Here is a 20130-nt window from a genome sequence, read left to right on the forward strand (position 1 = left end):
GTTTAAGCCAGAAAGTTTCACTTTAATCTCATCAGACCACAAGACCTTCTGCCACATCTAAGTATCCAAATGAAGTATTACAAAGTCTTTACAGGTGAGCATGGGGTTTTTTTCCTCTCCAAGGCTTCTTCCTAGCCACTCTCCCATACAGCCCCTTTTTGTGCAATAGTTTTGAGACTGTTGAGCCATGGACATTATTTTCAGTCACAGACACTGACTTCTGTAGCTCATTCATAGTGATGGTCTGTTTTGCAGAAGCCTCTCTGACATGTGCCATTCTTGTTCGCTGACTAATTTTGGGGGGAGGGGGTCTGTAGTTCCATATTTCTTCCACTTCTGTATGATGGACTGCACTGAGCGCCGAGATATGTTCACAGCCTTTGAAATGGCCTTGTATCCTTCCCCAGATTTGTGCTTCTCCACAATTATATCCCTCACTTGTTTTGAATGCTCTTTTGTCTTCATTTTTGTTTGTTCAAAGGAAAATCCATCTATATAGTTTGATCTTATAGAGAGGGATGGTATTTATGCTCATGAATTGAAAGCAGCTGATCCAATTGTCATACAGTGTACCAGCTGGGGAAAAACGTCATACTGGGGGTCGAGTACTTTTTCAAAGCACTGTTTATTAGTTTTTTATTTTATTTTAGGTGAAGTCTGCATCCTGGATTTAAAAGAATACAACTCCAGGTTCAACACAAGTTAAAGGAATAGTTCACCAAAAAATAAAAAAAACTCTCATGATTGACTCACCTTTAAGCCATTCCAGATGTGTATGTCTTTCCTTCTTCAGCAGAACCGAAATGAAGATTTTTATAAGCACATTTCAGCTCTGTATGTCCATACAATGCAAGTAAATGGGTGATCTGTTTGACGGTTCAAAAGTCATATTTAGACAGCATAGAAGTAATCCACAAGGCTCCAGTCGATCAATTAATGTCTTCTGAAATAAATCGATATTTAAAACTTTATTAACTTTAAAAAAAATGCTCCCTGCTAGCAGTCGATGCATCACAAAGCTGTCGCGTGACGTAAACACGATGGCATGTTCACGTGAGAAGTCTGAAGTGCGCATTTTGTTTACAAGAGGAATGAACGTCACACGAGAGTTAGGTCATTTTAAACAGCATCCCAATGCTGGCCGGAAGTAATGATTTAATTAATTATCGATTTGTTTCTTACACCAACCTATCAATTTGCTTCAGAAGACATTAATTGATCGACTGGAGTCATGTGGATTAATTGTATGCTGCCTAAATATGACTTTTGAACCGTCAAACAGATCACCCATTTACTTGCATTGAATGGACATACAGAGCTGAAATGTGCTTATAAAAATCTTCATTTCGGCTCTGCTGAAGAAGGAAAGACATACACATCTGGGATGGCTTGAAGGGGAGTAAATCATGAGAGAATTTTCATTTTTGGGTGAACTATTTCTTTAAGCTAAATGGATCACATTTGTGACTTGTTTATTACCACAAAACAGATTTTGACTCATCCCTCCTTTTCTATAACCCCGCCCCCCAACAAAATAAAAATCACTAACACTTAAAATGGGAGTGAATGGGGCCTATCCGTAAACATTAAAATACTCAATGTTTCATAAGTACAGCCACAAGGCATAAACAACATGCATGATAAAACTGCTTTCTAGCCTTTTCTGTGTACAGTTCTGTCCAATTTTACAACTTTGTAGCAATGACGACGTAACTCAAACGACAGTAAAACAATGATTTAAACAACTTTACAGCTCAAATAATACAGAAAAGTACTTTTCTAACATTATAAACTTCACATTTCTCCAAAAATTGTCCCCATACATTTTCATTGCAAGTGCCTCACTGTAACCTCTATTTTTGCATTTTCTTTTTTTTTTTTTTAAAGGATTGATGAGACAAAGTTGTTTTTTGTTGTAATCAACTTTATGCCACAAATGCTTTTGATTGAGCTATAACTTGTACTGAACCCGGAATATTCCTTTAAAGCAATCACCACTAGTCAGAATAGAAAACTACACTCACTGAGCACTTTATTAGAAACACCTGCACACCTACATATTCATGTGATTATCTAATCAGCCAATCATGTGACAGCAGTGCACTGCTTAAAATCCTGCAGATACAAGTCAGGAGCTTCAGTTAATGTTCACATTAACCATGAGAATGGGGGAAAATGTGATCTCAGTGATTGACCGTGGCATGATTGTTGGTGCCAGACGGGCTGGTTTGAGTATTTCTGTAACTGCTGATCTCCTGAGATTTTCACACACAACAGTCTCTAGAATTTATGCAGAATGGTACCAAAAACAAAATACATCCAGTGAGTGGCAGAAAATGGCCAGATTGGTTCAAGCTGACGGAACAGCTACGGTAACTTAGATAACCACTCTGTACAATTGTAGTGAGCAGAATAGCACCTCAGAATGCACAACACGTCCAACCTTGAGGCGGATGGGCTACAACAGCAGAAGACCAGTCTCAAAAACCGAACAGTGGAAGACTGGATAAACGTAGCCTGAATTGAGGAGTCTCGATTTCTGATAAGGCACACAGTTGGTAGGGTTAGAATTTTTTCAGCAATGAATCCATGGGCCCACCCTGCCTTGTGCCAACAGTCCAGGCTGGTGGTGTAATGGTGTGGGGAATGTTTTCTTAGCACACTTTGGACCTATTAATACCAGTCAATCATCATTTGAATGCCACAGCCTGTTTGAGTATTGTTGCTGAACATGTGCATCCCTTCATGGCCACAATTTACTCATCTTCTAATAGCTACTTCCAGCATGATAATACACCATGTCACAAAGCAAAAGTCATCTAAAACTGCTTTCATGAACATGACAATGAGTTCACAGTTCTTCAGTGGCCTTCCCAGTCACCGGATCTGAATACAATAGAACATCTTTGGGATGTGGTAGAATGGGAGATTTGCAGCATGAATGTACAGCTGACAAATCTGCAGAAATTGTGTGATGTAATCATGTCAACATGGACCAGAATCTCAAAGGAATGTTTCCAACATCTTGTGGAATCTATGCCATGAAGAATTGAGGCTGTTTTCAGAGCAAAGGGAGGCCCTACCCAGTATTATTATAGGGTTCCTAATAAAGTGCTCAGTGAGTGTATGTATTCCAAAAATCTAAAAAGTTGTAAAAATTAGGACTTTATACAGCTATCTCATGAAAAAAAAAAAAAAAAAAAAAAAACTAACACATTGCTTTTGCAAAGGTTCACATTTAGTAGGGTTCTGCTCACCTCAGCACCTGGTCACCTGGAACACAAGAACAACAATACAGTACAACATAACATGTTCTGATGACGTTAGTTGTACAACATAATACCGCCAATGCGTGCATGTAATCTAATGATTGAAGGCGCTGACATCTTGTGGTGGAGTCATCACAATAATTAGACAAGACTATCCTGTATGAATTCTCTTGTGTGTTTTTAGGGACTTTGGCAGAGTGAAGCTCATTTCACAATGTGAGCACTTGTATGGTTTTTCTCCAGTATGAATTCTCTCGTGTGTTTTCAGGGTATTTATCTGATTGAAACTCTTTCCACAGTGTGAGCACTTGTATGGTTTTTCTCCAGTATGAATTCTCTTATGTGTTTTCAGGTGTTGTGACTGAGTGAAACTCTTCTCACAGTATGAGCACTTGTAAGGTTTCTCTCCAGTATGAATTCTCTCGTGTGTTTTCAGGTAATTTAACAGAGTGAAACTCTTTTCACAGTATGAGCACTTGTAAGGTTTTTCTCCAGTATGAATTTTTTGGTGAACTGTCAAGTGGCTGACTGTAGTAAATGTCTTCCCACATTCAAAGCACACATGTGTCCTCATGCCGGTATGTATTTTCAGGTGCTCTTTCAAATAGGATAGGCGTGTAAAACTCTTTTCACAAAAAGAACACTTGTAAGGCTTCTCATTCCTGTGCGTTTTCAGATGTTTTGTCAAGTATTGTGCAATAACAAATGTTTTACCACATATATCACATTCAAATGCTCTTTCTCTAGAGTGACAGCGGAGATGTTTCTTGAGATAGGCTGCATCTGTGAAACTCTTTCCACACTGACGGCATGAGAAAGGCTTCTCTCCAGTGTGAATTCTCATGTGTCTACTAAGGTTTCCTTTAAAAGTGAAACTCCTTCCACACTGATGGCATGTGTAAGGTCTCTCTCCAGTGTGAACGATCATGTGTACATTAAGCTGTTCTTTTTGAATAAACCCTTTTCCACACTGATGGCATGAGAAAGGCTTCTCTCCAGTGTGAATTCTCATGTGTTTATTAAAATCTTTATTATACATGAAACTCTTTCCACATTGAGAGCAGGTGAAAGTATTTTTTGCTGCTCTTCTTTGAGGATTTTTTGGTGAGAAATTCTTCTTAGTCTTTGAGCCACTCAAAGATTTTTCTCCAGTTATGAAATCATAATGTTTCTGATACTGAAGTTTCTCCTCCACTTCATTCAGCTCTTGACATTCCTCTTTCACTTCCATCAGATCTACAATGAACACAGTAAATGGATAGAAATCAAATCAAGAGAGACAAATATAAAAAGAAATCATATTGAACCCTTATTTAATTTATGGCAGAATACAACAAAGGTACAGTATTAATTTATGATTTTTGCTGTGCAAAAGGTACACCGATCAGCCACAACTTTAAAACCACCTGCCTAATATCGTGTAGGTCCCCCTTGTGCCTCCAAAACAGCTCTAACCCATTGAGGCTACATAAGACCTCTGAAGGTGTCCTGTGGTATCTGGCACCAAGACGTTAGTAGCAGATCCTTTAAGTCCTGTAAATTATGAGGTGGAGCCTCCATGGATCGGACTTGTTGGTCCAGCACATCAAATAGATGCTCAATCGGATTGAGATCTGGGGAATTTGGAAGCCAAGTCAACACCTTTTGTCATGTTCCTCAAACCATTCCTAAACAGTTTTTGCCGTGTGGCAGGGCGCATTATCCTGCTGAAAGAGGCCATTGCCATCAGGGAATACCGTTGCCATGAATGGGTGTACGTGGTCTGCAACAATCTTTAGGTAGGTGGTACATGTCGAAGTAACATCCACATGAATGCCAGGAGCCAAGGTTTCCCAGCAGAACATTGCCCAGAGCATCACACTGCCTCCGCCGGCCTCCTTCTCATAGTGCATCCTGCTGCCATCTCTTCCCATGCAGACCCCTGTCAACCACCAAAAGCGCCTACAATGGGCACGTGAGCATCAGAACTGGACCATAGAGCAATGGAAGAAGGTGGCCTGGTCTGATGAATCACGTTTTCTTTTAGATCATGTGGACAGCCGGGTGCATGTGCGTCGTTTACCTGGGGAAGAGATGGCAACAGGATGCACCATGGGAAGAAGGCAGGCCAGCGGAGAGAGTGTGATGCTCTGGGCAATGTTCTGCTGGGAAACCTTGGGTCCTGGCATTCATGTGGATGTTACTTTGACATGTACCAACTACCTAAACATTGTTGCAGACAACATACACCCCTTCATGTCAACGGTATTCCCAGATGTCAGTGGCCTCTTTCAGCAGGATAATGTGCCCTGCCACTCGACAAAAATTGTTCAGGAATGGTTTGAGGAACATGACAAAGAGTTGAAGGTGTTGACTTGGCCTCCAAATTCCCCAGATCCGATTGAGCATCTATGGGATGTGCTGGACCAACAATCCGATCCATGGAGGCCTCACCTCACAACTTAAAGGACTTAGAGGATCTGCTGCTAACGTCTTGGTGCCAGATACCACAGGACACCTTCAAAAATCTTGCTCAGTCCATGCCTCAATGGGTCAGAGCTGTTTTGGCGGCACGAGGGGGACCTACACAATATTAGCCAGGTGGTTTTAATGTTGTGGCTGATCGTGTATATACATATTATTAAAAACATTGTAATTCTTACAATTAAATGCATTCAATTATTGTGACAGTCAAGTGAAGCATTGACAAGACAATATTAAAAGTGGCTTTAGAATCTAATATATTGTTTATTTCCATATTATTGATCATTAACCCCTCGAAAGTAAGAAAAATGTCAACAAATTGGTCAGTTGAAGACATTTTTATTATTCGTCTCCGACCCTACTAGATCTATGCCTTGCCTCTACAGAATTATCCATTCCTTTTCTAAATTTTCAGGATACAGTGTTAATTGGTCTAAATACGAAGCTTTGGCTCTGACAGCATATTGCCCAGTAACGGCTTTTCAGCCGGGCGCCTTTCAATGGCCCAAACAGGGCATTAAGTATTTGGGTATTTTATTCCCAGCAAATGAAATGTGATTTAGTTAGAGTAATTTTGACCCTTTAAAAAAAAGGTTTTCGAGTGATGTGGGCAGGTGGGCCTCATTACATTTATCTATGATTGGGAAGGTTAATGTTATAAAAATGAATTGTATTCCAAAATTTAACTACCTATTACAGTCCCCATTGAAGTTCTCCTCTTTTATTTTAAACAATTTGATAGTATAGCTAAATCCTTTATCTGGAATGGTAAATGCATTCTAACAAGTTACACAGGCCAATTGACAAAGGTGGGTTAGGTCTCCACAAGATTTTGTTTTACTATTATGCTTTTGGTCTCGGACATTTGGCACATTGGTCGCTTCCACCTGAAAGAGCTCCTCCCTGGCTCTTTATTGAACAGGAGGTCCTTGCCCCTATCTTGCCATTGCAATGTCTTTCTACCAAGCTGCCCGGAGAAGTAAAGACACAAACCGTTATCACACACATGCAGTTAGTGTGGACAAAAGTTTCCCGTGTGCTCAATTCGGACATTTACCTGAACGTGTACTGTAGTGTACTGTATACATACCTTTTCATTACTGACGTTTTAAATCCGCATCTAAAGTGTTCTGCTCCATGCAGAGTGTAGTCTTACGTGTCAAAACAAACACAAGTTATCAGTGAAGTGATAGGTTTTTTTATTTTGCCTCTAGAGGCCGCTCTCATACTGTATAACGACAGTGGACCCAGCACTGGACGCAACAGGGAAAAACCATCGGTGTGGATTTTTGCAGATAATGATAGTTTCAGAAATCTGTTATCGGTGTTATCTGCAAAACCGATATATCGGTCGACCTCTAAAGAACACACATTTTAGGAGGAAAAAATAATAGACTTTCCCCTTAATAATAAACATGAGTGCTAACATTGTTTTCAATGATGTTCAATCTGTACATATCTTTTAACATCTCAAAAAATTTGTTTAAGGGTTTCATGACCTTTTAAAAAAAAGAGCAGGTTTAGGTCACTAGGCCTAAGAGTTCAAGAGCTAGAGCTATTTTGTCTTTGGACAGGTGACTTTCTGCATTTTGCTCAAAAATGGGGCCGGATGTTAAAGGGTTAAGCAAAAACTCTAATACAGTCACCTACAGAACTGTTTTGACTGGGGAAATATTAAAATATAAAGTTACAATTACAATAAAAGCAACAGGGAGCTTTTAGTTTGACTTTTAAATGACAAAAACCATCATTTTTCAACTGATCCTCACATGACAGTCTATTTTAATGAAAATGTAAAACATTAAAGGAAGAAACATACCTGGAGGAATAAAATCATCTTCATCACTGTGTTCCTCTTGTTTTATCTCCTCCAGCTTCACTTCCATCTTCACTGGTGTCTGCAGCATCTGCTGTTCTCCAGCGTTACAGACAGAAGTCAGAAACTCTGTGGAGGTTTGATCATCATCATCATCGCCGTCATCATCATCACCACCACCACCACCTTCATCACTGTGTTCCTCTTGTTTTATCTCCTCCAGCTTCACTGGTATCTGCAGCATCTGCTGTTCTCCAGCGTTACAGACAGAAGTCAGAGACTCTGTGGAGGTTTGATCATCATCATCATCTTCTTCATCACTCTGTTGTTCCTCTTCTGTGGTTTCTCCTCTCATCTTCATCAGATTCCTGCAGTCCAGCAGCTTCACTGAACACATTTTCACTGGTGTCTGCAGCATCTGCAGTTCTCCAGCGTTACAGACAGAAGTCAGAGAGTCTGTGGAGGTTTGATCACCCTGATTACCATCAGTAGAACAGAGTAAAGTGAGCTGTGAGTCCTGTGTGTCTCTGGATCTCTGTTCAGAGAGTTTGTCCAGCAGTCGCTGTGGTGTGGACTGATCTCTGCCGCTCCACACTGAATCCTGACATTCTGTGGAGGTCCCATCAGTCACACACACTGAAGATTGACAGGAAACCTTTTCCAGCTCCTGACAAACACAACACAATCACATCTGTACCGTTCATCATATCACATCATTTGAAAGCTTACAATCTCAACTTTAAGGATGAAATGAATGTTTAACCTGTAACCTGTCCTCTCTCTCCATCAGCTCTGTCTTCAGTGACGCCACCTCTTTCTTCAGCTCTCTCATGATGAAAATATAAACGCAAACAACACGAACAGCTCTGTAAAACAAAATAAATGGTTTAGAGATTGTATCAATATACAAGTGTGCTTTGTGTTTGGTTTTATTTTCCTGACAGCAGGAATAACAAGCATTGTTCAACATATAATCGCCTTAATTGAACTCATTTACAATCAGCTGTTTGATTTATAAAAAATTAAACATAATAATCTCAGATTTCTGCTTGTTTCTTTTGAAACTGGATATTTTAAAGCGTCTGTAACAAACCCTCCACATACGGCGATAATACGCTTCTTTTACGACCATTAAAACGCCAAAGAGCAAAAAAATACAACATGTGCAGAATATATACACATCAGAATAAATATAAATCTCACAAATGAAGTTAAACACATTGAACATGTACCAACTGAGCGCTCAAACAGTCAGTTCTTCTTCTTCTTCTTGTGTTTAATGGCGCTTTCCCGCCAACTGCTGGACTGGAGTGTGCACGCGTTTGAGAAAACTCATTTTGGGTTTGATATTGTATTAAAATGTACGCATTTAAATCATAAAATCTCTTACTACAAAAATAAAATGTTGCAAATGTGTATCTTTAACTACATGTATGAGCTTCATGTAAGCTTCACAAACCTATAAATAACTACACAGAAAAGTAATTGGTTTGTTTTGAGTCAAAGTAAATGAGTGGAAGTCTAGACTTGTGGTTTAGTGAGTCAAATGTTAGTCTCAGTCTCAGACGACACATCGACAGTCTGTGCATTCTTACGATGCCATTTTTTTATTTTATTTCATTAACCCTTGCAACCCAAATGGCTATATTACATGCCACCCAATGTAATAATGTAGTAATACATTTGCACTTCCATAAATCCCTGTTTCATATAAGTTTGCTATCACAGCATATCCAGTGCTTTGCATATGACTTAATTTGGTTTTATGGGTTGCATAAAGTTTATACAAATTAGTAGGGAAGATCAAGGATGATTCTAACACTTTTTTGCTAATTTATTAAAAAATGTCAAGCCTAAAAATGTGCCTAAATATTTGACATGTCAGCAGTTGTTACTGTGTCTAAATCTAACTAAATACATATAATAGAAAATCTCATTCTAGCGGATGGTTCGTTTCAACGAACCAGTAAAAAAAATTCTGCAATTAATTTATTTACGTCAAGGCATAATGGCGTCACTAGTAGTCAGAGTTGGGGAGTAACGGAATACATGTAACGGGATTAAGTATTTAAAATACAAAATATAAGTAACTGTATTCCACTACAGTTACAATTTAAATCATTGGTAATTAGAATACAGTTACATTCAAAAAGTATTTTGATTACTGAAGAGATTACTTTGCATTTTATTGTCATTTGTTTAATTTAATATTTAGATAGAAAACATTTATCCATATAAATGATGCGATCCAAAGTGCATTTGAACAGCGGTGAAACACTTTCTTATGATGTGTTACATTCATGCGAGCAGACAGAGAAGTAAGTTTGAAGTAAGTTTGGAGCAGAAGAAATAGAAATAAACTTTGTGTAAATTGTCAACTTTACGCTAAGCTAAAATGCTATTTCTAGCCATTTTACATGCACATGTTACCAGGCACGATCATATTTTTTTATCAAGAAAATTCACGTTGGATCATAATTACTTTTTGCTAGTAAGACCTTTGATATTAGCGCAAAAAATCATATTCTTGATAATAATTTTTGTATTGTTTTCCTGTAAAAATATCTAAAAATCCTTAAAACAAGATCAATTTGATTAATCTTGTTTTAGAAACAACACTGCATAAGATATTTAGGTATTTCAGAGAATGTATTTTAACATGTGTATTTTGTCTCACTGTACTGGCAGAGTTTTAATAGTCAAAACAAGTGAAAAAAAATCTACCAGTGCTGAAGAAGTAATCCAAAGTATTTAGATTACATTACTGACCTTGAGTAATCAAACGGAATACGTTACAAATTACATTTTACAGCATGTACTCTGTAATCAGTGGAATACATTTCAAAAGTAACCCTCCCAACCCTGTTGATAGTATTACGTCACGTCACAGTACGGTCATCTCTCCAACTGCAAAACTCCACAAAATTGCACGGTGTTCATATTAGCAGTGTCCATCACATTTATGCAGTTTCAAGAGACACTACATATATTAAAATTATAATGAATGTGTTTTGCAGTATTAATATTTAAAAACAGTTAATCAATTATTTAGCTAAGTAACATTCAGCTATTAAAATTTCCATAAAAATGTACATCTTAATAATATTAACATCAGGGATGTTGAGTTACGCTTCACACCATGCTTGAATGAGTCTGTACCCACATGGGCCACCACAGTCAAGAAAGTCTGGTAGGGATGCACCAATGTATCAGCCGACAATATTTATCAGCCAATTATTTACCAAATTAAAACCATTGGAAAATCGATTTTAAGCATGAAAACACAGATATGAAAAACAAATGGCTCATTTATAATTATCAACACACTTTGCAAAAACTCTGAATTCAAATGCATAATGCAGAAATAATAATAGCCACAGAATGTAGAAGGGTTGGCACTCCTAAGAACATGTAATATTTCATTTTTATTCTTTCTCGTTCTCACATAAGTGAGGAAAAACCGTCGTTACAGACGTGACAGTAGTGAAAACCGCACTTATTTATTCATCAAAATGCTTTGAAACCAGCAAACTTTGACTTCTGAGCATTATTATGGAATCCATTTAGGCTGCACGATTAAGATTGAAATCGCAATATGGTTTTGCGCGATTACAAAAGCTTGAAAGTCTGCGTTTAAAATTAGACTGCAAACTGCACTTCAGTCAGCATTGTGTAAGCAAGCGGCACCCTCTAGCGGTCTGGACGGCATTTTCCATTATCCATTACACCACGATAGAACTTAAAATGGCCTTTTGCTCCTTTTATAACTTTTTATTTTTCCATGATGTAGTTAACATTTCTGTGGTATTGCCCAACATATGCATAATACGAATTTGTGATGTTCTATTATACTGTATACAGTACAAACATGTCAAATGTGAGTTCTGTTGTTTTGAACTGCAAAAACTGAAGTGCAAAAATGTTTTAAAAGTACAAAATAAAACAAATTTCATAATCATCATGTTATCATATTTAGGTTTTTTTAATTTATTTTTTATCTTTACCTTTGGCCTGTCGTGTTCAACAGATCCAATCCAAGTTCAAAGGAAATTATTTATTGCTAGAACAAAAGCTTTTTTCCTCATTGTACATTTTTAAAACTTAATTCCTGAGCAAAACATTGATCTGATGACAAAATAAGTTAAGTGGCAAAATATCGGTATCAGCATTGGCATCAGCCAATAGTTCTTTGTTAAAATCAGAATTGGTCAAAAATATTCATATAGATGAATCCCTAACAAAAAGCGTTCATTTCACTTAAATGTAACAATTGTGTAATAGCAAATGTTCTTGGTCATTGTGGGTTCATGCACGAAGTGTTAATGACACAAAGTGACACAGATGAAGAGAAGAATGCTTTATTTCTGTGAAGATGATAGAATAAAGAAATCTTTTTTCAAAAACACAGAATCTCTTCCTTCAGTCTTCATGAGAAATAAGGGCTTGTGGGTTTAATCGGAGAGCTGTAAAATAATGAGTGCAAGTGAAGAATTTAGGACAGAAATATTTTATTATTGCATATCATAATATAATAATAGCTATTCAGGTTGGCTGGGTTCCAAAAAAAAAAAAAAAAAGTTTAAATGTCATCAATACATTTTTTAAGCTTTAAAGGGAATCACTCATCCTTATTTTATTTTATGATTGCAAGTTAAATATCAATAAATTACTTTTTAAGGTGACAATCTGTATTACAATGAATCATCATAATTGCAATTATTTCTTTATAAGCCAAATTTCATAACTGTATGGCAATAAGAAATTTACGTTTCTTTAGTTTCCATTAAAATAATAATTTAGCCCACTCATAAATAGAAAAACATTCCTTCAAAAATTCAGTTCTCTGAATAAATCTGAAATATCCTGTTATGATGATGCAGCTCTTTTGGGAAATATTTCCTCTTTGGGTATATATGAATTTACTATTACTATTTAGAATTAACTATTTACTTGATACCGTTGGGCCTAACGATGTTTTTTGTTCACTTTGTCTTGAGCAATTCTTTTTTAAATGTTTCTGTAGGTGACCGGATTGGTTGAAACTATTCCCACATGAAGAGCAGTGGTATGGTTTCTCTCCAGTATGGATTCTCTCATGCGCTTTCAGGCTATGTGAACAAATTAAACTCTTTCCACAGTGTGAACACTTGTAAGGTTTCTCTCCTGTGTGAATTCTCATGTGTACATTAAGATGTTCTTTTTGAAGAAAACTTTTTCCACACTGATGGCATGAGAAACGCTTCTCTCCTGTGTGAACTCTTGTGTGCACCTTAAGATATTTTATACATTTAAAAACTTTTCCACACTGATGGCACGTGTAAGGCTTCTCTCCTGTGTGAGTTTTCATGTGTGCATTAAGATTTCCTTTAAAAGTGAAACTTTTTCCACACTGATGGCACGTGTAAGGTTTCTCTCCAGCATGAACTCTCAGGTGTCTATGAAGCCAGCTTTTATATGGGAAACTCTTTCCACACTGTGAGCAGGTGAAAGTATTTTTTGCTGCTTTTCTTTGAGGCTTTTCTGGTGATAAATTCTTCTTAGTCTTTGAGCAATTCAAAGATTCTTCTCCAGTTGAGAAATCATGTTTCTGATACTGAAGTTTCTCCTCCACTTCATTCAGGTCTTGACGTTCCTCTTTCACTTCCAACAGATCTACAATTAACACAGTAAATGGACAGAAATCAAATCAAGAGAGACAAATGTAAAAATAAATCAAACTGAACCCTAATTTAATTTATGGCAGAACACAACAAAGGTACAGTATTAATTTATGATTTTTGCAGAATTTATTAGGGTTGGGAATTGCCACAGACCTCCCAATTGGATGTTACAATGATTTTTAGATGTTAATTCAATATGTTTTGTGATTTTTTATTATTATTGTGATTTGACATAAGTTGTTTTAACTAGTGGTTGACTGATATGGTTTTTTTAATGGTCGATATGATATCCAGAGAACAGATATAATTATGATATCCCACACAAATTAATATAATAAATAAAACACACATAAAATTGCTAATATATATATATATATATATATATATATATATATATATATATATATATATATATATATATATTAGAGCCCGACCGATATGGGATTTTTGAGACGATACCGATTTTAGAGGTGGGAAATTCACAGATTACCGATATGGTGGCCGATATAACTATAAGTAACTATAGTTGTTAAAAAAATAAATGCAGTGGAAAAAGTACAATATTTCCCTCTGAAATGTAGTGGAAGTAACAGAAAATGCCATGGTAATACTCAAGTAAAGTACAAGTACCTCTAAATTGTACTAAAGTGCAGTTTTCTTGCTTATCAAAACATCATCAGCAATATTTCTCTGTTAATGTTTAACAAAACAGTCAAAAACAATAACTCATGGTTCACTGCTGCCAAGTCAAGAGATCGTATTCTGCTATACGAGCTCAGGGGAAATTTTCAACGGTGGAAAACCAGACTTTTAAATATTACGTTTCATAAATGTATGACTGGAATTGTTCGGTTGAAGGGGGTACCAAACTGAATCCTAAACAAAACAGTTTGGTGAATACATGTACATTAGCTTCCACTCAGCTGACAAGCAAAGAAAGTAGCTACGTGGTTAGCTAGTTAGCTTTATTTATTGACTTTATTTACTTTCCAGCATTGTGTCTCACCAACTAGGTAACAACATAGCGTGAAATCAACACTAAACAGACACAATCCACCACCACACCATTGTCTGCTAAGCTGCAAAAAGATGCCAGTATGTATTTCACAAACTAGTTAGTAACTTACCGTGAAGACACCACTTAGCACCGCACTGTCTGCAGAACCACCATCACCAGAGCCACCGTCAGCTCAGCTCTGTAAACAGTGGAGTCGGAGCGCGCTCTGCTGGACAAACTACGTTATGACACCAATTCTAAATCACCCCAAGCATTGTTTTCTGCATTATATTTTCTGAAAAAAGTTTTCATATCTGCGCATATTGGAAAACATATACGCCGATACGATATATCTGTGAAAGGCTAATATCAATAAATCGGTCGGGCACTAATATATATATATATATATATATATATAGTTGAAGTCAGAAGTTTACATACACTTAGGTTGAAGTCATTAAAACTCATTTTTTAACCACTCCACAGATTTCATATTAGCAAACTATAGTTTGGAAAGTTGTTTAGGACATCTGCTTTGTGCATGAAATTAGTAATTTTTTCAACAATTGTTTACAGACAGATTGTTTCACTTTTAATTGACTATATCACAATTCCAGTGGGTCAGACATCTGCATTCACTAAGTTAACTGTGCTTTTAAGCAGCTTGGAAAATCCCAGAAAATGATGTCAAGCCAGTTAGCTTCTGACAGGCTAATTGGAGTCAACTGGAGGTGTACCTGTGGATATATTTTAAGGCCTACCTTCAAACTCAGTGCCTCTTTGCTTGACATCATGGGAAAATCAAAAGAAATCAGCCAAGACCTCAGAAAAAAAATTGTGGACCTCCACAAGTCTGGTTCATCCTTGGGAGCAGTTTCCAAATGCCTGAAAGTACCACATTCGTCTGTACAAACAATAGTATGCAAGCATATACACCATGGGACCGCCCAGCCATCATACCGATCAGGAAGGAGATGCATTCTGTCTCCTTGAGATGAATGTAGTTTGGTGCGAAAAGTGCAAATCAATCCCAGAACAACAGCAAATGACCTTGTGAAGATGCTCGAGGAAACAAGTAGGTAAGTATCTATATCCACAGTAAAGCAAGTCCCATATCGACATAACCTGAAAGGCTGCTCAGCAAGGAAGAAGCCACTGCTCCAAAACCGCCACAAAAAAGCCAGACTACAGTTTGCAAGTGCACATGGGGACAAAGATCTTACTTTTTGGAGAAATTTCCTCTGGTCTGTTGAAACAAAAATTTAACTGTTTGGCTATAATGACCATCATTATGTCAGAGGAAAAAGGGTGAGGCTTGCAAGCCGAAGAACACCATCACAACCTTGAAGCATGGGGGTGGCAGCATCATGTTGTGGGGGTGCTTTGCTGCAGGAGGGACTGGTGCACTTCACAAAATAGAGGGCATCATGAGGAAGGAAAATTATGTGGATATATTGAAGCAACATCTCAAGACATCAGTCAGGAAGTTAAAGCTCGGTCGCAAATGGGTCTTCCAAATGGACAATGACCCCAAGCATACCCCAAAGTTGTGGCAAAATGGCTTAAGGACAACAAAGTCAAGGTATTGGAATGGCCATCACAAAGCCCTGACCTCAATCCGATTGAAAATGTAAGGCAGAACTGAAAATGTGTGCGCGAGCAAGGAGGCCTAAAAACCTGACTCAGTTACACCAGTTCTGTCTGGAGGAATGGGCCAAAATTCCTGCAACTTATTGTGAGAAGCTTGTGGAAGGCTACCCAAAACATCTGACCCAAGTTAAACAATTTAAAGTCAATGCTACCAAATACTAACAAAGTGAATGTAAACTTCTGACCCACTGGGAATGTGATGAAAGAAATAAAAACTGAAATAAATTATTCTCTCTACTATTATTCTGACATTTCACATTCTTAAAATAAAGTAGTGACCCTAACTGACCTAAAACAGGGAATGTTTTCTACGATTACATGTCAGGAGTTAAATTGTATTTGGCTAAGGTGTATGTAAACTTCTGACTTCAACTGTGTATATACATATATACACACATGGTTGAGCACTACATTTACTCAATGAGAAAAAAAAAAAAATCTATAAAAAAGTATTTTTTGTGTTTTATATGGTAGACAGCAGTTTCTTCTAGTTTCTGAGAAAGTAACATTTAAAAGCAATATAATGTCATATTAGTGCTTTTTTGAATGCGTATCTAACCTGTATCTATGATATTGAATATTGGATTCACATTGAAACTTAAACGTATCTATCTCGCATCTTTTAGTTTATCAGACACAAAGGAACATTTAATAAATGGATAAATTGAACATGAATTGAACAAAATTAGCATTTTGGGTGGACAATTCCTTTAATGCCATAATTAAAAAAAGAGAGGAAAAAAAAGACTTTAAGCAGAAACAGAGTCACTGTCACTGCAGAGCTGTTATGAATTTGGAAAAATAAAAACAAAATATTAAAAAAGATGTACCTTTCTAAAAGACAACTGAGCACTTATAAACAATAAAACAATAAAAACAACGAGGGACTATTGTGACTTTTGAGTGTCAAAAATCATCTGGTAACAAATTCTGACATGACAGTCGATTGTCTTGAAAACGTAAAACAACATTAAAGAAAGAAACATACCGGAAGGAATAAAATTATCATCATCATCTTCACTCTGATCTTCCTCTGCTGTGATTTCTCTTTTTATCTCCTCCTGTTTCACTTCAATCTTCACTGGTGTCTGCAGCATCTGCTGTTTTCCAGCGTTACAGACAGAAGTCAGAGACTCTGTGGAGGTTTGATCATCATCATCATCATCATCATCATCTTCATCACTCTGCTGTTCCTCTTCTGTGTTTTCTTCTTTTATCTCCTCCAGCTTCACTTCAATCTTCACTGGTGTCTGCAGTATCTGCTGTTCTCCAGCGTTACAGACAGAAGTCAGAGACTCTGTGGAGGTTTGATCATCATCATCATCATCTTCTTCATCACTCTGTTGTTCCTCTGCTGTGATTTCTCTTTTTATCTCCTCCTGTTTCACTTTAATCTTCACTGGTGTCTGCAATATCTGCTGTTCTCCAGCATAGATCACATCCACCTGCTCTCTCATGATGAACATCTGAACACAAGTACATCACGATTATAATGGACTGACATTCACCAAACTCAAAAAGATTATTATAGGATTATACACAAGAACAACTTTGTTAAACATAATAACTTTCTGAGATGGTATAAATATAAATGTGTGATTTGTGTTTAGCTAAGTTTTCCTGCCAGCATGAATATTACTGGATTTAAGCCTATAACAGACTTTATTCAACATATAATCACCTTCATTTGAATCATTTACAATCAGCTGATGGCATTAACAACCTCATATTTCAGAAATTAAACATGATATTCAGATATTTCTGCTTGTTTCGCCTGTAGAAAAAAGGGCTTTAAAGTCTGGACCTCCAAGAATTATGAACATATTATGAACAAATTTCTCCTCCAGTGTAATATATGTTGTTTTAATGATATTGATATCAGGAAACAAACTGGCCATGTTTGCCTTCAGATGTTCATAGAGATTATTAAAATCGTTTCGAGTCTTATGAAAAGATTTTATGTTAATATCTGTTAAGGAGAAAAAAACAAACATTTTCACTAAAATCACAATCTCAACTCAGTAATGTGTGTATTCATGTACAGTCACAATATCATATAAACACCATAGAAGATGATAATTAAATTTACCTTAGATGATTACATGATAAAAAATTCAAAAAATAAGCTGTATGAAGACATCATATACAACTACATAACTTTAAATATTAATAAACAGCAAAAACGTGTTAAACCAACTTTGATAATGTCCGTCGACCACCAACAAAGACCATTTCTGATCCAGAAAAAACCTTGAAATTTGTCAATAAAAGTCTAAATACAACATACAACCGACTTCACTGAACTCATTTACAATCAGTTGATGGATTTAACGAGCTCATAAATCAGGAATTAAACATGATATTCTCAGATTTCCGCTTGTTTCTTTTGAAACTAAACACAAAACCGCCACATACGGCGATAAGCTCCGTTTATGATCATTAAAAGCCAAAGAGAGAAAAACAACATGCACAAAAAAATACACAAATAAAACATAAACCTCATAAATGATGTAAACACAGTGAGCACGTACCGAAATGAGTTCCTCTTCTTCTTCTGAGAGTCATTGGCGGTTTGCAAACCAGCTCTTGATGCTTTACCGCCACCTGCTGGACTGGAGTATAAAAGGAAATTAAAAATATATGTATTCATTCACAATCTTTTCATTATATTCAGTATGTGTTCATCTTGTTAAATTCTGTTATATAAACCTGTTACAATGGGATAATTTAATAATGTGGTATATACATTTCCTTGTCCTGAACCATTAAACTCTGTGCCACCAGCAGGGGTGTAGATTCCCGGGGGAATGGGGGTGGGAGGTAACCCCTCCAATAATCAAAACAAGCAACTGTGAACCAAATGCTCAGTGGCCTAAACCCGAACTGTCGAATCAATCACTCTTTTGGCAAAACCTTAAACAAGTTTGGGTTCGTGGCTGAAACACCATTTGCAAATCTCATCCACTCTTTTTGCAAAACACAATCTCACTCACTAACACACATTTCGCACTGTGATGCATTTGTGTTGCAAAACAGCAAACACAGGTGGCAAATGTTAAACACAACTACATCGTTTACACACAATGACTCAAAATTGTTGACTCAAAACACTCGATTCTAATGATGTGATCAAAACAACTGTACAACATACACGAAGCACGTAGACGTGATGCTAAAACTGAACGAATCTCTCATAGACTTTGATTTAGCAGTTGCTCAACATTTTTGAGTGTATTGTAAAGTGCTTTTCATTTAGTTTTCTTTGGGCTTTTGTAGTTGCAGCTTAGGCTAATAATGATACAGTCAAGTCAAATGAACGATAAACGTTTGTTTATTATAGCTACTTTCCATAAAAAAAATACATAAATACAAAACGTCAGTCGTGGAATTGGTATCTAATAAAAATAAAAACATTCAACAATGGGGACAAAACAACTAAACTGTAATTTGCCACATATGTTTTTGTGTTTGAACAACAATGTTAGTTAGGTTATGCCAAATAATTTCTCACCTTGGCTAATTTCCTTGTCTCTTAATTTTTCCTAACACGAAAGCGTTTTGCTGCAAAAGTCAAAAGTGTCCAGTGTTTCTTTACAACTTGAGATTCACATATACCTGGTGTCCTTCTGTCCAGAGTATGGCAAGGCGATTTTAATGTGATTCTGAAGTGAGAAACTTCTCACTGTGGGCACGGGAACGCAGGCTGCTTTTGCCAGTGTGCGGGATACAACGCGCTGTAATCGTGGATTAGGACTCAGCAAGCTTCGGGAAAGTTTAAACTTCAGTGGAAGCGAAGAGCTCTTATCATTGTCATGGCGTCACGCTGTACATTTAAGGATTAACTAAAGGGGTTGCTGTAGCATCGTGTTAATATTTTCAGCGGATATTGTGTCCGACAATGTTTAAATTTGGCAGACATTAGGACATTTTAACAGTCAAAAACTGGTAATTACCAGCTAACGGAAATTGGCACAACAATGGGGTGTGTGAGAGAGAAGTGGGAGGGAAAGGTTTTGAGAAAGAATTGTTCATTAGCTTTGTATTGCCTTTTGTATGGAAAAGAATATATCTCACAGTACTATAGTAGCCTATGTTATATTACAAGATGATGTTTTGCATGGAATAAAAAAAGATTGCTGAAACCTGCTCAAACTTGTTAAAAATCGATTTTGAGAACACCCACTACACACTGTGTATTAAGGCTGAAACATACTTCACGCAAATATGCAAAAGCAGATGTGAGTCATACATATTTTTCAAAAAGATTCGATTCAA

At 36.8% G+C, this 20130-nt stretch overlaps 2 protein-coding genes across 5 annotated transcripts; both read right to left on the reverse strand.

Moving 5' to 3' along the window:
• Positions 1-1365: 1365 nt before the first annotated feature.
• Positions 1366-7691, reverse strand: LOC127420330 (zinc finger protein 501-like). The gene is made up of 2 exons (XM_051662541.1): positions 7552-7691; positions 1366-4505 (listed from the first exon to the last, which is right to left on the reverse strand). The coding sequence occupies exons 1-2, from the start codon at positions 7637-7639 to the stop codon at positions 3421-3423; spliced, it is 1173 nt and encodes a 390-aa protein (XP_051518501.1). The 5' UTR covers positions 7640-7691; the 3' UTR covers positions 1366-3420.
• Positions 7692-11892: 4201 nt separating this feature from the next.
• LOC127420328 (zinc finger protein OZF-like) lies at positions 11893-18467 on the reverse strand. 4 transcript variants are annotated; one of them, XM_051662536.1, is made up of 3 exons: positions 18387-18467; positions 16844-17321; positions 11893-13200 (listed from the first exon to the last, which is right to left on the reverse strand). In XM_051662536.1, exons 2-3 carry the CDS (start codon positions 17319-17321, stop codon positions 12491-12493), a joined length of 1188 nt encoding a protein of 395 aa, XP_051518496.1. In that variant the 5' UTR covers positions 18387-18467; the 3' UTR covers positions 11893-12490. The 4 variants fall into 4 exon arrangements, with proteins under 4 accessions (XP_051518496.1, XP_051518498.1, XP_051518497.1 ...); XM_051662538.1 differs by lacking the exon at positions 18387-18467 and adding an exon at positions 18053-18340; XM_051662537.1 differs by lacking the exon at positions 18387-18467 and adding an exon at positions 17945-18068.
• Positions 18468-20130: the final 1663 nt, after the last annotated feature.

The sequence above is a fragment of the Myxocyprinus asiaticus genome, chromosome 29, assembly GCF_019703515.2.
Source record: "Myxocyprinus asiaticus isolate MX2 ecotype Aquarium Trade chromosome 29, UBuf_Myxa_2, whole genome shotgun sequence".
NCBI lineage: Eukaryota > Metazoa > Chordata > Actinopteri > Cypriniformes > Catostomidae > Myxocyprinus > Myxocyprinus asiaticus.